Source organism: Lygodium microphyllum, chromosome 20 (assembly GCF_053477565.2).
Source record: "Lygodium microphyllum isolate KBCC chromosome 20, Lygodium_microphyllum_v1.1.10, whole genome shotgun sequence".
Taxonomy (NCBI): domain Eukaryota; kingdom Viridiplantae; phylum Streptophyta; class Polypodiopsida; order Schizaeales; family Lygodiaceae; genus Lygodium; species Lygodium microphyllum.
In genome coordinates, this window is record NC_141154.1 from 84,492,142 (window position 1) to 84,507,728 (window position 15,587).

General features: G+C 39.3%; 1 protein-coding gene across 1 annotated transcript; it reads left to right on the forward strand.

Annotated features, from left to right (window-relative positions):
* The first annotated feature begins 420 nt into the window (after positions 1–420).
* On the forward strand, positions 421–1,950 carry LOC148019097 (uncharacterized protein At5g19025-like). The gene has a single exon (XM_087701678.1). The coding sequence runs from the start codon at positions 1,136–1,138 to the stop codon at positions 1,790–1,792; it is 657 nt and encodes a 218-aa protein (XP_087557804.1). The 5' UTR covers positions 421–1,135; the 3' UTR covers positions 1,793–1,950.
* The last annotated feature ends 13,637 nt before the right edge of the window (positions 1,951–15,587 follow it).

Here is a 15,587-nt window from a genome sequence, read left to right on the forward strand (position 1 = left end):
AATAAAATTATTCCATTTTATAGCTAGAATGTTTGTAATATAGTTGATTTTTATAAAGACAAACTTAAATTTCAATCGATTTTTCAGAAATATGATCAATTTTTGTAAAATAAATAAATATACATCTACTGATTTTATAAGTAAAATGTGTATAATATACATGCTTTTTAATTAACTATTTTTACCCATACTCAAACCACTATGCCATGATCCTATTGGTTAAACGATCAATTTTACAGCTAAAATATAGAAAAAAATGGTCAATTTTTTAATTAACCTGTTTTACCCACACTCAAACCACTATGCCATGACCCCATTGGCTAATTTGCCAATTTTACAGCTTAAATGTAGAAAAAATTGCTAGTTCTACGGATATAAATTTCAACTGGTTTTTAATAAAGTGGTAAACGCCGGCTTGATTGCCTCAGTAAGTTCAGCGGCTCGGTAAAACAAGTCCAGGGATTTGTAGCGTTACAGATTCCCATTCCATTAACACAAGGTCAGGTTCTCAGAGTCCTGCGCACAGCCTGCGGGAAAGGATCCCATGGTCGGATCTCATGAGTACACAGTGCGGCCATCCAAGCATTTACCAAAAAAGGATTACCGTGGCCGTCGAAATTGAAGCGGCCCTGATTAACAGAACATTCACCCAGATCCAGTTTTGGGCTTCGGAAGATGGGCTGCAACCGTCGTTAGCTTCTGCAGGTTGATGGGTTCTGTGAATCATCAGGTGGGTTGCTGAGGATCTCAGTTGGGTTGGCTCTTTTGCCTTTGCAACCGTTGTTAGCCTCTACAGGTTTGATGGGTTCTGAGAATCATCAGGTGGGTTGCTGAGAATCATCAGGTGGGTCGGTTCTTTGCCTCGGTATTGAACTTGGCTGTTAACACGCCTGGCACACCTTAGCCGACTAGTTCTGACTTCGTGCAGGCAAGTTGCTGCTCTGTGTTTGTTTATCTGGCGTGCGTAAGAGATTTTGAAGTGGCAAATTTCACCCTGAAATGTATTGATTTGCATCACCAAATTATCTGTTGTGACTGCGGCATCGGACTGGTCTGAAGTGGCTTGCACAACTGTCGGCACGAGTATTGATGAACCTCACTCACTTTCAGCAAGGCTTGCAAGCACCACTCAAACATGGTCACCCCTGTTACAGTATCTGATCTGGCCACTTCTGATCACCGCAAACATGCAAACAACATTTCACCTAGCCGTGTCAGAAAGCAACCTGGCTCACCGCATCCATCAACATCTCCTCCATTATGTGAGAAATCATCTGCAGCAGTAGTGGATGTGCTCATCCTTCTCCTGGTTGTTGGTGCATGTGGTTTCCTGTTCACTCCGTATTTTGGTTATCTTTTCAAACTGGCAGCAGAAGTCCTTCCTCTTACTTTTTTGTTTATTGGGGAGGTTGTATACCAGGCTCCAGTTGCTTACATCTCCGGAGCTATTCTGATGTTTATTATAGTTATTGGTGGATGTGAATTGCATCAATACAAGTCTAGAAGATGTGATAACCCTCATTGTAGAGGCTTAAAGAAAGCTGTAGAGTTTGACATCCAGCTAGAGTCAGAAAATTGTGCTAAATCCTCTTCTGTCCCAACATCCAAGCACCCCCACCCTTGGAAAGGCAGTGCAGACCTTTCAGAGGAGCGCAAAGAGTTGGAAGCAGAACTGAGACGCATGGCACCTCCTAATGGGAAAGCAGTCCTCACATTTCGCTCTAAGTGTGGATGTCCAGCGGCCCGAATGGAAGTATGGGGCTCTAAGAAGCCACGTAAAATGAAAAGCTAAGCAGTGATACTAACATTATCAAGGTCAAATGTCCTTGCATCCTTCGTCAAGCTTGTAATTGATTTAGTATGCCTCGGCATCGGAAATTAACACTGAGCAGGCTCTAGAACTTCTGGTAAACCTTTCATAGTTTTGAAGTCCCTTCATATTATTGTTAAGTTGCCTATCAACAGGTTATTGAGTCTAAGTCTAGCTATCATTATTTCTGTAGCGAATGGTAACAACTATGTTCCCTGTGTTTATGAATATGGTTGTGCCTTCATGCACTTCTCTACGAATTGTAATGGTTCTGGGATATGGGATTATGTTCCCTTATTTAACTTAGTGGATATTAATGTGTAAGTTGAACCAGTAATATGTTCTATTGCAGGAACAAATGATGCAAAATCTTTGTTTAAGTCATGGCTTCTGGTATGCTTCTGATTCGAATGGGTTGTTTTTCCTTTTTAGTGGCATAGCCCATTCTCAGGTTTTCAAAAAAGAGAGAGAGACCCCTAATGGAACTTCATCTGTGTAAGTGTCTGCAACTTAGCCTCTTGGAAGCTAGTTACAAGATAGAGGGGACTATTCTCAAAAAAAGAGGTAGCATATGGTATGCAGCTCACAGTGCATCACGATAGTGTCTTCGCTATTCATGTTGTCTGAAACTTGGATTCTGAAGATGTGATTGCAAACCTGACAGAGCAGACGTTGTCATAATCAATGTCCATGATCCAATTCATTGGTCCTTTGCCTTGTAGTGTTAGTCTTAGTATTATTAGTCTCTTGGAAGTATGGATTCTTTAAGTTCTTTATTTTCTCAGCCTGCTTCTGAAGACCTCTGGCAGTGGTGCACACATGGTCACAGAGTTTTGTGGTGTTTCAGACCTTCAGAGAGTGTGCAATCATGGAACAAGTTGTCAGCCACATCTTTAGGATGTGGGTTCCAAAAGCTAAACGGCAGAGTAGTATATCCATTGAACTTAGTGTTGCCAGGAAAGTCAACCACAGTGATTGCCATAATACATGGCTGTTAGAACCTGCCCTTGCAGTTTTTAGTCTCAAACCTGACACTACAATCACTGAGTTCGCCTCAGCTGCAGAGGAAATGAGCCTGTTTCAGAGTGTTCCAATTGGATGATCTAAAGAACTTGCAATCTTAGCTGTGTTAGGTTTACATGGTATGCAGCTTAACCAGAATTTAAAGCACTCGTGCTTCGATATTGAAATCTTAATGTGTGGTTTTAACTGCTTGGCCTGTCCCTATTATTGAAAGAACTGTGTCAATGATGCAGGTGTCAAGGGCATTGAGCATGCATGCCAGAGGTGTAGCATGGTGCATTTTGTTTGAGTATTTGCTGTTTCATATGTGACTGTGAGTGCATGAAGGATTTATTTATGCAGGTTCCTTGAGATAAAACTACTATGCACTAGCCCTGTATTTTCAGTGGTATCATGTAGGGTCTTTCCCTGCTCTGACTGTGTAGTTAGTTCATGTAAATATGTTATAGAGCATTATTTTCACAGAGGATGATTTCACATGTGGTAAAGGCGAAGGCTCAATTTTGGGCTTGAGCCTTGGGGGCCTATTAGGTGCTTGCAGAAGGGGTAGCTGGGTGCATGGTGCAAGGGTGCTTGATAAAATGCCTGCTGAAAGTTCATTTGAGCCATTTGTTGGAAGAATATAAGTGTCAAATGTGACAGAATTTGTTGGAAAAATAGAAGGCCAAAAAGATGTCAACCATGTCCATTGTAAAGCATTCCGCAACAGAACTGCTGATGCCTGAACCAGACCAAGGTACTCTTGATGTCCCAAAATTTCTTAGTTGTACAGATGATATGAGGCTGGGGATTTGTAAGATTGTGCTGAAAGTTCTTCAAGTGTTGTGTTGCAAAGGAGTTATCCAAAAGACTAGGGAGAAGTACAAGGCTGAGCCAAGAGAATACGAACGATGTACAATTGAAATTTAGGTGGCCTTTTATATGATAATCCAGCAAAACACCAAACTGGTTTTGCCCAGATTTTTATAAATTTGGTAGCTGCTTTTATAACCATACTCTGCTACCTGTAGTTGCCTCTGAGTACATTGTCACTGGTGTGGCCATTGATGATATCAAGCTAGCCAAGAAGGGATGGGTACTGCTATCTCAAAAATTCATACTATATGCTGTGTGGGCCATGACTGCAGAGAAGGTGCCTTGGGATTCTATCTTGTGTGTTCCAGTTGTGATTATTGCTCATTTCTAATCTGACAGGGTTTTGGGCCTGAGGGCAGCAGGCAGAGCAGAGGACTAGCAAAACAGCTTCTTGGTATCCACTAGCAGAGCCACAGTTACATCAGGTAAGGAAAAGTTAGAGAGAGAGAGAGAAGGGGGGGGGGGGTGGGTAGGCACATGTCAGGTGTACTGGCAGATTGAAGGTGCAGCTTTCAGGAGGGGTGACGACCTGATTCAGGGCAGGTCTTAACCTGTTTCAGGGCGCAGCTTTAGGGCAGGTCATGGGCACTTTCAGGACAGAGTGCGATCAGCTTTAGGGAGCAGATTCAGGGGCAGGTCCAGGGCAAGATTTGAGGCAGGTCACGATTGGGGCGCAGGGCCTGTCATGTCCAAGTTACATACCTGCTCAAAGAGAGAGAACAGTTGGGTTCTTCACTCAGCCATAACAGCCTTTATAATCAGCTGCCTCTCACCACCATGACTGAACTGAACATAGATTTTATTGATCAGGCAGCGGAGGCCTTGGCCCTGGATTTGGAAGAGGAGTACATGGTTCTGAATTCTGATTTTGAACAACTTGAGCTGCAAGTAAAACATAGTAAGCATGTCGTTGATGCTTCTATGTGCGGGATAGCTATGCCATCAGCTGAAAAGCCTCAGTCATTGTCTTATGCCCAAGCCATCAGCCAATAAGATTCTTCTCAAGACTTGGATTGGGAGCATTTGTTGGATTTTGTTAATACACTACTTGGGGAGCATGTAGAGCACAACCAGAGTAGTCTTCCAGATTTTGATGAAAATGATGTCTTGGACACTTTTGTGGATACAAAGTAGGTGCTGCTATGTTTCTCCTCTTTTCATGAAAGAGCTGTGATTTTGTTTTTCACTACTAAACTTCCAATGACATCCTTGATAAAGCTTTGGCTTTTGGGTATTTTGCAAGAGGATTGTGTTGAGGAGGTTTTTGCAGGTCTGAAGGGGCTTTATGAGGTCATGCTTAAATCACCTCAACGATGTGATGTGCTTTTGGGCAGGCTTCTGCTCTTCTTTCATCAAAAGTTAGTACCTATTGTTCCCTGGCAGCCAATGACCGACTTTCAGAAATGCCTAAGTAAGAATGCCCAGTTTGGGTGGAGGTTGAGATCCAGCTGTATACCGGTCACTTTTATGTGATGCTATGGCTGAGATTGGTAGGGTTTTGGTCCCTCCAAGCATATGTGCTGTAAACAGAAAAAGATCATGCATGCTTTGGGACTACTTGAAAGCACCTTAATTGGTTGTGCATTGATTCTCTGGGCATGCACCCGCTTAGGTTTTGGTCGAAACAGCAGGCTTTACGGCACATTGTTTTTCTTGTGGTAAATTGGGCCAGTATATGGTAGAGTGCCCCAAAAAGTGGGGAGAAGTTTTTCTCTTGAATGATGTATCTGCTATGCCAATAAGTTAGTCCTGTTTTGGATTCAAATATGGATGCTCAGCTCGATGTTGATAAAGGGAAAGGGAAATAACCCATGTTCTTGTTTGATGCGGATCGTGCATGGCATGAGGTAAGTAATGAGGGCAAAAAGATCGATGGTGTTTTGCAGGATGACTCCTTGGTTGAAGCGCAAACTGAATTGCATACTTATGTGCGATGCAAGAATAAACTTCCTACTCATATTATTGAGAGCTGTATGGTTTTAAATTGGCTTACAATTCAAGGTCTTGCGGGGAGTCATTTTGAAATTCTCCGAACATCTTACTTTTGATAAATAGATTAAAGTGGTTACTCCTTGGGATTGTAGATATCCCCATCACATTGTTGTGGGTGTAGATCAGCCATCAACTTTCAATATACACAATAATGGGAAAATGCTTTTGTTGTTTTGGGACTCTTTGGATGATATTCTTGATGCATTTGACAAATAAGGCGAAAAGGAGGTAGTTGGAGCCTCAAGCATGATCTTGTTACTAATCTTCATGAAGTAAGCTATACAGAATGTTCATAGTGTTTGTTATCATAGTAAACAATGTGCTATGTGGCAAATCTTGCGTTCTAATGGCTAGGATATTTTATGTGCAAGTGAGTACAAAAGATCCAAGGAAATGGGACAAATATTACACTATCACGTTTTCAAGCTTCTTTATGGTGGAGTTCATATTGGAAGTTATTTGGGAGTGTTACTCATTGTGCATGAGAAATTTCAATCTATTTTGATCGAAAGGGATGTGTTTGGAAGTTTTCTTGTTATTAAAATTACATGGGATGGTGAAGTACTTGTTAGCGAGAGGAGTTCATGAACTTAAGTCAGTCCTTTGGTGAATGGGTGAAAGCATGTCTCTAGAGAATGAAATCCATACTGAAGAGATGGACCAACTATCACTTGGATGAAGGTGTCTAGATGGGAGTTTTTCTTAGAGGTCTACAACCATAAGTTTGTAAGTTTGTGGAATTGAAAATACCAATCAACTTGCAAGCATCTAGTTAGCTCATGTGTGAGTACTTGTCAGTAGTCTAGTGAGCTCATGTGTGAGTTTGCACTTGGTCGAGCTTTACTAGGTATGTTAGGTAGTTTTTTGTGGATATGTTGATGCTCGTATTGGTATTTATTGTTGGTTGATTTGTAGTCATTTATGTCATTGTTTTGTTCTATTATTTCAAGTTTCCTCTTCAATCATTCATTCATCACATGAAGGTTTTGTTGGAGATATGGAGTCGGTGCTATTGTATATGTAGCTAATGACTTGTTGTACATGATATCTTGGTATTGGGTATATGGATTTTATTTCTTGAGCATTCTTTTGAGTTTTCTTTTTTGCAGTATTCTATGTTTTCTCTTTTCTTTTATGTTTGACAATTTATCTTATTGAGGGTCTTCTATTGTTTATTGATCCTCTTTGTTTGATGCAGCTAGGTAACTAGTTTCAAGGATCTTTTAGCAATTAGAAATTTGTATTTTACTAGTGTTCATCTCATAAGATGTACTAATGGCGACTTGGGTCTAGACCAATTTACTGGCCATTGATGTTAGTTGTTGGTGAAATTAAAAACTAGACATTAATTAATTAATATCATTCTAAGGGTCAATATAACTGCTTAAGGATACTTTGGAGACAAATTGGCCTAGCCAATTTAATTATTGGTTGATGAAATTATTTTTGTAGATACTAAAATAAATACTAAATAACTTTTTAAAATTAATATTCTAAAAATTGATTCATAAGTTGGATCATGTTGAAAAATGAGATTAGAAGGTTGTCACTTGGTAAAACTTATCCATGCAAGTAGGAAAAACATTTTTTAGATTGGAAGAGAGAGAGAGAGGGTAAGTTCCAGTCTTGTATAAGCTGAGAGAGAGAGAGCAGGTTGGGATTACTGTTGCAATAGTTGACATGCCATTTCTAGTTACTAGGAGACTCTTCAAGAGTCGGTGACATGACTAGAAGAGACATCGACATATGATACGAGTTTGATGGCCATTTTAGCCAAGCAATATTATATTTAGGGTGTTCCATCACTAGAGATAATTTTCATGGCCATCTAGATTGGACAGTAGTCAATTGATTTCTTCAATTTCTCATGATAAAAGTTTGGGTTTTTTCTCTTCGACATTTTCTCTCATTCTCTAGCCATCTCTCAAGTCATCTTAGTAAAAACTAGCCATTTGAGTCATCAACAGTGGAGATCTTGGTTAATCTTTGTTGTGAATCCCAATTTACGGTAGAAATTACAATTTACTATAGCTACCTCAAGATGCATGCTCATAATTGAGGGCATAGAACTTGAATTCCATGAACTGAAATTGAAAATTTTTAGGAAGATTCAAAAGGCCAGCCAACTAATATTGAATGTAGGGCTAAATTTGTCTCATAAGGAGTAGGTTAAAGGCCAATCCCCAAGCAAACCAAGGGGCAAATAGGTTTGAAGGCTAGATGGTTATTTATGACAAGAAGAGGCACTTGGATTAGTAGAGGAGCTTAGTGAATATTAGTTGTACTCCATCCATTTGCAATTGAAGATAAAGAAATACTACAAGAGATGCTAGTTTTGGGGTGAATAGTTTGTCCCTTGTCCAAGATTAAAGTGGTGAAGTGTGCACTTAAGTTTATGTGATTTTTTAACTTGCTATAATTATTGTTAAAATAGGTTATACCACCCTCTCTAAAGAGAAAGAATGGTTTTAAGATTTCATTACTGGGATACCATTAAATCCCTTGACTTGGTGGCTCAAGGTATCTGATTGAAGATCTGAAGTGTTGTTGCAAGTATTGAAATTGTTTTTAGCTGATCATTTACAACAAGTATGTCTTCTTATAGTGAGATGGGGTCAAGTAGTGATGATGCATCTCATTTCAAAAATGCACATTAGTAAGGGAAAATGCAATGTCTAATCTTAGAACATGCTTATAGCATTGACAAAAAAGGAGAAAATGTGGTCGTTGACCAAGAAGTGGGTACTTCAAGGCCACAAGATGCTAATGACTGGCAAGGAGATCAAGAATATGATGATCATCTCAAGGCTTAGTTAAAGGCAATAGTTGACATCTTTGTTCAAGTGGCTAATGATCCATGGTTTGAGAGATTTTTGAATTCTCCCAAAAAGGACAACAAGGGTAAGAAAATGCAATCTTGAAAGGCATAAGGGCAATAAAGAGTACCCGATGGGTAGCCACCACAACCTAAAGATGCACCAAAGATTGGGGATGAACAAAAGAAAATGGTATTAATGGGATTGGATATCCAAATGCAAGGCCATCTTGATAGTGCCAATCCACCCGCGCAAAATATCATTCCTTAATTAATCCAATTAAGAATCAAGCACAATCAAGGCAATTAACCTAATATCATCTTCTAGGAGAACATTCCTTTATTCCCATGGCAACTTGTCATCACGGACCCTTGCCATGCATTTACCATCAAGCACAAGCACTTGGAATAATCCTCTAGATCACATTCCAGCAATCAGTTTAATGCAAAAGCATATAGGACGTTATTTGATCAATCAACAAAAACAATAGTATCCTTTTCCAAACATTACAAGAATAGTTGCAATAATCTATCCATTGCGTATTTGCTATTCCCCTTGGGATCAGGAGTGGTTCTATGTAAGATTTACTTTAACACACCCTTCTTTCGACTAAGGCATATGTTAAGGTTTCAAACATTGCACAGAACATAAGTTCTATTAAACACTTACATCGATTGATAACCAAGCCTTCTTCCTTACAAGTACAAAAGCATTGGTATTTCCTTTGACTTAGGGTTTCCTAATCCTTGAATTCTTCGCTTGCCCTAAGGTTGTTGTTGCATCCAACGCAACCTCGAATAGGATTGATAAACATAGTCACTATCGGACGAATCTCAAGGCATCATGGTTATAGTCCTACTGAATGTTGTTTGTACTAGCTATGCATAACTTTAGGATCCCAATGAGCTGATAGTTCGTGATATTAGCAAGACTTTAATGCCAGATCAATTTGTGTACCATCAATGCATGTGTCATATAATCTTTTCCATGCATGTACCACCTATGTGCATCTGCGAGCCTTAACAATATTGTCCTAGGTAAAGAATAATTGAGGACTTATCGATGCTTAGTACTTTAGAAATATTATATGCCACTTATGATATGCATGGTTTTGTCGCATAACAACTAGGGCAATTAACTTATCTTGATACAAGCACTTTGCAAACTTTATCCTTTCAGTTAACCTATTCTCGCACGACATAGTACGGCCTAATGCACCTCATGTGAAAAATAAAAGCAAGCATCTATTAATTTGAAAATACATTACTTATGACTGGTATCGCATGCGGATTGGTAGTGATGCCCTCGCACGAGGCTTTGTTTGCTTGTTGAGGGATTGCCATATGGGTGCGACAATTTTCGCTTGGGTACCATCCCTGATCTCTTCTCTTTTAGATGTGATTCGTACAAGACTTTTCATCTTGTACTTGATTAGCGAGGTCAGTTGGGGAGCAAGATGAGCTTGGAATCAAAGGATAATCATGCGGGAATGGGGTATGGGTCCGCGGCCAATGGGAGAGAAGGAAAGCACGTGGACACACTCTATGGAGGGCGAATGAAGGAGAACCCTTAGAGAGTCTCTCTCTCTCTCCCTCTTCTTCTTCTTCTTCTCTTCTTTTCCTCTCTCTCTCCCTCTCTCTCTTCTCCCTCTCTCTCTCCCTCTTCTTCTTTTTCTTCTTCTCTTCTTCTTCTCTCTCTCTCCCTCTTTTCCTCTTCTTCTTCTCTTGTTCTTCTCCTTCTTCTCTTCTTCTCTCCTCTCTCTCTCCCTCTCTTATTCTTCTTATTCTCTTCTTTTTCTCCTTCTTCTCTTCTTCTCTCTCTCTCTCTCTCTCTCTCTCTCTCTCTCTCTCTCTCTCTCCTTTTTCTTCTTCTCTTCTTCTTCTCTCTCTCCCTCTTTTCTTCTTCTTCTCTTCCTTGCAGCGTCTTGGCCCCCCTCTAAGGCTTCCTATATCTTTTTATTACGATTTGGGGGGGGGGGGGGGTTTGGAGGTAGCACACATGTGCCGCTCCCCCCATTGATTTCATTGCCATCCTCATCACCATCATCCCTAGCATTGTCTCCAGCTCACCGTCTCTCATTGCATTGTCTCCCAGACATCCCTAGGCTCGCCGTCATGATCTCCTCCTCCACCCTCGTCGACTGTCGTTTAGCTCCCCCCCCCCCCCCCCCCTTTCCTCTGCCAACTGGCCGCGTTGCTAGGGGGGGTTGAAAAAGAAAAAAAAATCATTTTTATTTAATTATTAAAAAAAGGGGGGGTGCTTTATGCAGCGGCCTGGGGGGGGGGTATGGGCCCCAGTGGGACATTACATGTATTTTCTCAATATTTGCAAGATCCATGTGTATCCCATCAATCGATACAATGTGCCCCAAGAGGTGGATTTCATGCAAGAAAAACTCACTTTTCTTATCATTGATAACCAATTGATGCTTATGTAACCAATGCCATTGATAACCTATGTGCTATCTCATTCTTTGAAAAGACAATAATGTCATCAAAGAAAGTCCCCACAAATGTTCTATGTGGTGTCCCCATAAATGCTCTATATAGTCTAAGGATGCAATCCATCATTTGATTAAATGTGGTAGGAGTATTTGTAAGCCAAAATGGCATGACAAGAAACTCATACAATCTAAAAGATGTCCTAAAAGTTGTCTTTGGTACATCCACTGACATAATATGAATCCAATGATATCCACTTTCAAATCAATATGATTAAATATTGTTGTCCCTTGCAACGATATGTGGGATGGGAAAGTGGTTCTTTATAGTGATTTGATTCAATGTATGCATATGCCATGAACCATCCTTTTTTTGCATCGAAAGCACTAGAGAGAGAAAACACGATGAGCTTGGTTGAATTCACTCTTTTTCTAATAGCTCATTTATTTGGTTCATTATCTCCTCCTATGCTACACTTACCCTATATGGTGGTTTATTTGGAGGGCTACTACTAGGCATCTAATTTATGGCATAGTCCTCAAGTCTTTTAGGTGGTAGTTTCCTCAAAAGTGATTGAGAAAAAAAATCAGCTTAGAGAAATAACATGAAATATTTATCCAGATTAGTCATAGTTCCTTCATCTATTTTATCATCCATAGCTCATTGTATCATGCGTTTAGCATGGTAGGGACCATTGCACAACTCCTAAGGAGGTAGGATTGTTGGTGAAGATTACTAGGTTGTTGTTGGCGAAGAATTAAACATTCAAATGCATCAATCTCGTAGCATGAAATGATAAGACATGCAATTGCATTGTATGCTCACGTTGCTTGAAGACTGATAAATGGAGCCCATAGCCTACACTCAATTTAGAAGTTGACAAGTTGAAGGTAGGTCAAAGGGAGTTTGACAGTGTGCACATACGATGGTGCATTAATGTATCTGAATAACCTGACCAGCATAGGTGCAAGAATCAAGGCCAAGAAGCCTTGGAGTGTAGTGCACATAATAGAGTGATGTGTCATGTGGTGGTAGCAAAGGCTTATCTTGTGTGTTCATAGGAAATGAGAAAAGACCTATCTCCATTTGTCATAACGTCTCTAAGCTTTGATAGGAATCTCTTTAGGTTCAAAATTGAAATGTGTTGGAATTACTAGCCAAAGAACTAGAGGCCTCTAAGATTTACATCAAGCGTATGGATTTTGCCGTTATGCTAAAGAGTAATACAAGTCGGGGACAGATCCCTTTTTAGGATTTACATCAAGGATATGGGTCTTGCCCTTATGTTGAAGATTAATAGAAGTGGGGGACTAATCCCTTTTAGGCTTTACATCACGGGTGTGGCTCTTATCCTTATGCTAAAGAGTAATGCCTTTGTCATGGGAGACAAAAATTGCATGCACTCTATGACACTAAGGCATACCGAGCAATACATCACAATCCTCAAGCAGTGTCATAAAGAACTCTTCGTTGTCCACATAACTTTGAATGTATAAGTTAAGCTTCCCAGTGAGTGATATGACCCATTTTGTTGCATGTCCCTTACATGCCATTTCAATTCTCCTATGGGTCCAATCTCATCCTCTTTAATGCCTAGACTATTGGAGCTATATATAGCTTACCCTATCTAGACTAGGTCACACACACACACACACACACACACACACACACACACACACACACACACACACACACACACACACACACACACACACACACACACACACACACACACACACACACACACACACACACACACACACACAGATTGTGATCAATATGAAACAGTCTTTGGGAGTGTGTATGCTGTGTCTCTTCTCTCCCTCATGCATCTCTACATATCTTCTCTCTCTACATCTCAATATGGTATCAGAGCTATCACGATCAACTACAACCAATTCCTTGAAAAAGACAATCGGGAAGTATATTTATTTTAGTATCTTTTCAAATTTTGATTCATGGTCTTTTTATGCTTAAATTTGATGTATTGTGTATGTTATGGGCATCTTATGTTATGAATTTTAAGCATAGAAGAAGTTCACTTGATCATCATCGATCATCATTTAGATTGCAGATATGTTGAATTATATACATACCTTGCTTGGACACCCCAAAAGTTTCTATTTGGGAAACTCTTAAGGAACGCCTTTCTTAAGAAAACCATTTTTTTGATGTGCTAGGACTCACAAGCTTTCTTCTTACCAAATTTGTGCTCAATTTGGAGTTCTGTATCAAAAGTTATGCCAATTTAGGCAAACTGGACTTGAAACAGAAAACCAAATAGGATAACAACTTTTCGTGCAGACTTCTATGACATATGTTTCATCATGATTACTCACTCTTGCGTTTTTGCCAAAATTAGCCAAATCATCATCTACTCTTGGCTAAAAATTAAACCGATAATTTTTTGATTGTTTTTCATATTTCTTGCCTATGTTGGTTCGATTTATTCTCGCACACGTTTCGTCTATTCTAGGTCACTTTATTCTTGCCCATGTTTTATCTATCTTGGGTCTCTTTCTTTTGGAGTATGCTTGTTGAAATAAACATTTTTCTTTACAGCATAGCTTCTGCATATGACTTGTTGTATTGTACTTTCGTTCTCGTTTCATATATGGTGTGCAAATTTTGTGATCTCATATTGTATGTATTCTCTTAGTTGCTAGATATGTCAAAATCTATCATTATCATCAGATTTTCATTTGGACAATGTTTTGTCTCTCACTTTCAAGGATAATGATTTCTTGGATGGAAAATCAAGTTGCTGCTAATCCTTGAAGGTGATGACTTGCAAGATATTGTTCTTGGTAATTATAAATGTGCGCCTCAACTAACTGATCTGGCTCATGATAATACCCTTGTAATTGATGGACCTATCTTTGAAGAATGGTAAACTATTTGTAATGAGTGGGTCAAACGTGACAAAGTAGCTCACTAGTATATTCTTTCTTCTCTTCAAGAATCTCTTATGCCTGATGTATGTAATCTTTCAACCCCACAATCTATATGGGAGTATTTGATAGCAAATTTTAAGAAGAAATCCATTACATAAATACTTTATCTTCATAGTTAGCTCACTGAGTTATAATACAACATTAGAACTTCTATGACAACACATATCGAATCATTCAAGAACATTATCAATCAGCTTGCTTGCTGGTGATGCATTCCACAAAAGTAATTGGTAACACAGCTTCTTGACATTGTAAAGGATCTTGCCTTTATGATAATATTATTACCATATTATCTAACAAATATGGGATCAATTTTGATGAAGCTTATATATCTTTGATTGAATATCACAATGACATGAACGACAACACCAAAATCAAGAAATAGCAATGATCTCACAAGAGGACACACAATCATAACAAATCCACCAAGCTTTACTTGCTCGAAGGTGTCCCTTTCTATGCTTAACATGTAGCAGTTGTTTGTGATGGTAACTTCTCTCATCTCAAGTTTCCTAATAGACATTGTTCTGATTGCAATAGAAATGGTCACACTACAGATGATTGTTAGGCAAAACAACATGATATTACAAATAAATAACCACATTTATCTAGAGATTATTCTCCTTTGTGATTACTACAAAAAGAGTAATCATCCAATCCATTTATGTTTTAAGAGGTGTTTTGTTTCAGATCGCAATAAAGCATATGTTGCTACATATGACAACACTATTGAAGAAGAAAATTGTGTAAGTTATCCTATCTCTCCAGAAAGGATACTTCATGTTCATGATAGATCTATTTTTATTATTGATTTCGGTGCTACGGGAAACATGACATATCAATCCCAATGGTGACATAATTATCATTCTATTCTTGTCAAGAAATTGGTTTATCTTGCTGATGTCACAACTTGTCAAGTCAAATGTATAGGTGATTTATATCTCGGTACTCTTTCTTCAATAAGAATTTTTCATGGAGTTTTACACGTCCTAGATCTATAAAGGAATCTTCTTTCAGTTGTAAGTCTTATGGATCTTAGTCTCTTTGTTTGTTTTGACCATACCGTGTCGCATTGAGAACGACAGACAAACCATAGTTGTCGCTCCTCAAAATGGTAATATTTTTGAGTTATCTTTAAATGAAGATGTTACAAATGTTGTTGCTGAAAGGGAAGGGGAACCAAGGAGGAAGAAGCTTGGCAGTGAGAGCTATGGCAGATGGAGGGCAAGAGCAAGAGAGAGAGTGAAACTCAAAGTGGGAACTCCAACAACCATAATGTGTGGCCTAGCCTTCCTTTTATTCAAACTGTCACTAAAAGAATAAAGAATAAATGATTGTGACTAGCACCCGCCACTTGCAGTGTGCATTGGTGGGTACTGTCAGTGTAGTAATACATGGGCGGCTAGGTGGAGGTGCCTTTACCCCCAACAAACTCCCACTTAAAGGCAAATATGCCCCAGTGAGAGAGAAAAAAGAAAAGACAATACAACATGTACACATGTACAACAGGATGAGGAAAAATACGTCATCTCATCCAATACCCATTAATCTCTTGAGGAAGGCAAAGCGCTTTGTAGTGAGGCTCTTTATGAGCAAGTTTGCATGATTCTGCTCAGTCAAAATCTTGACAAGGTCAACAGACCTATCCTCAACGACCTCGTGAATGAAGTGATACCTCATTTCAATATGTTTCGTC

What these genes read in the sequence shown, in the direction of transcription:
- LOC148019097 (XM_087701678.1), top strand. Translation starts at nt 1,136, where the DNA reads ATGGTCACCCCTGTTACAGTATCTGATCTGGCCACTTCTGATCACCGC.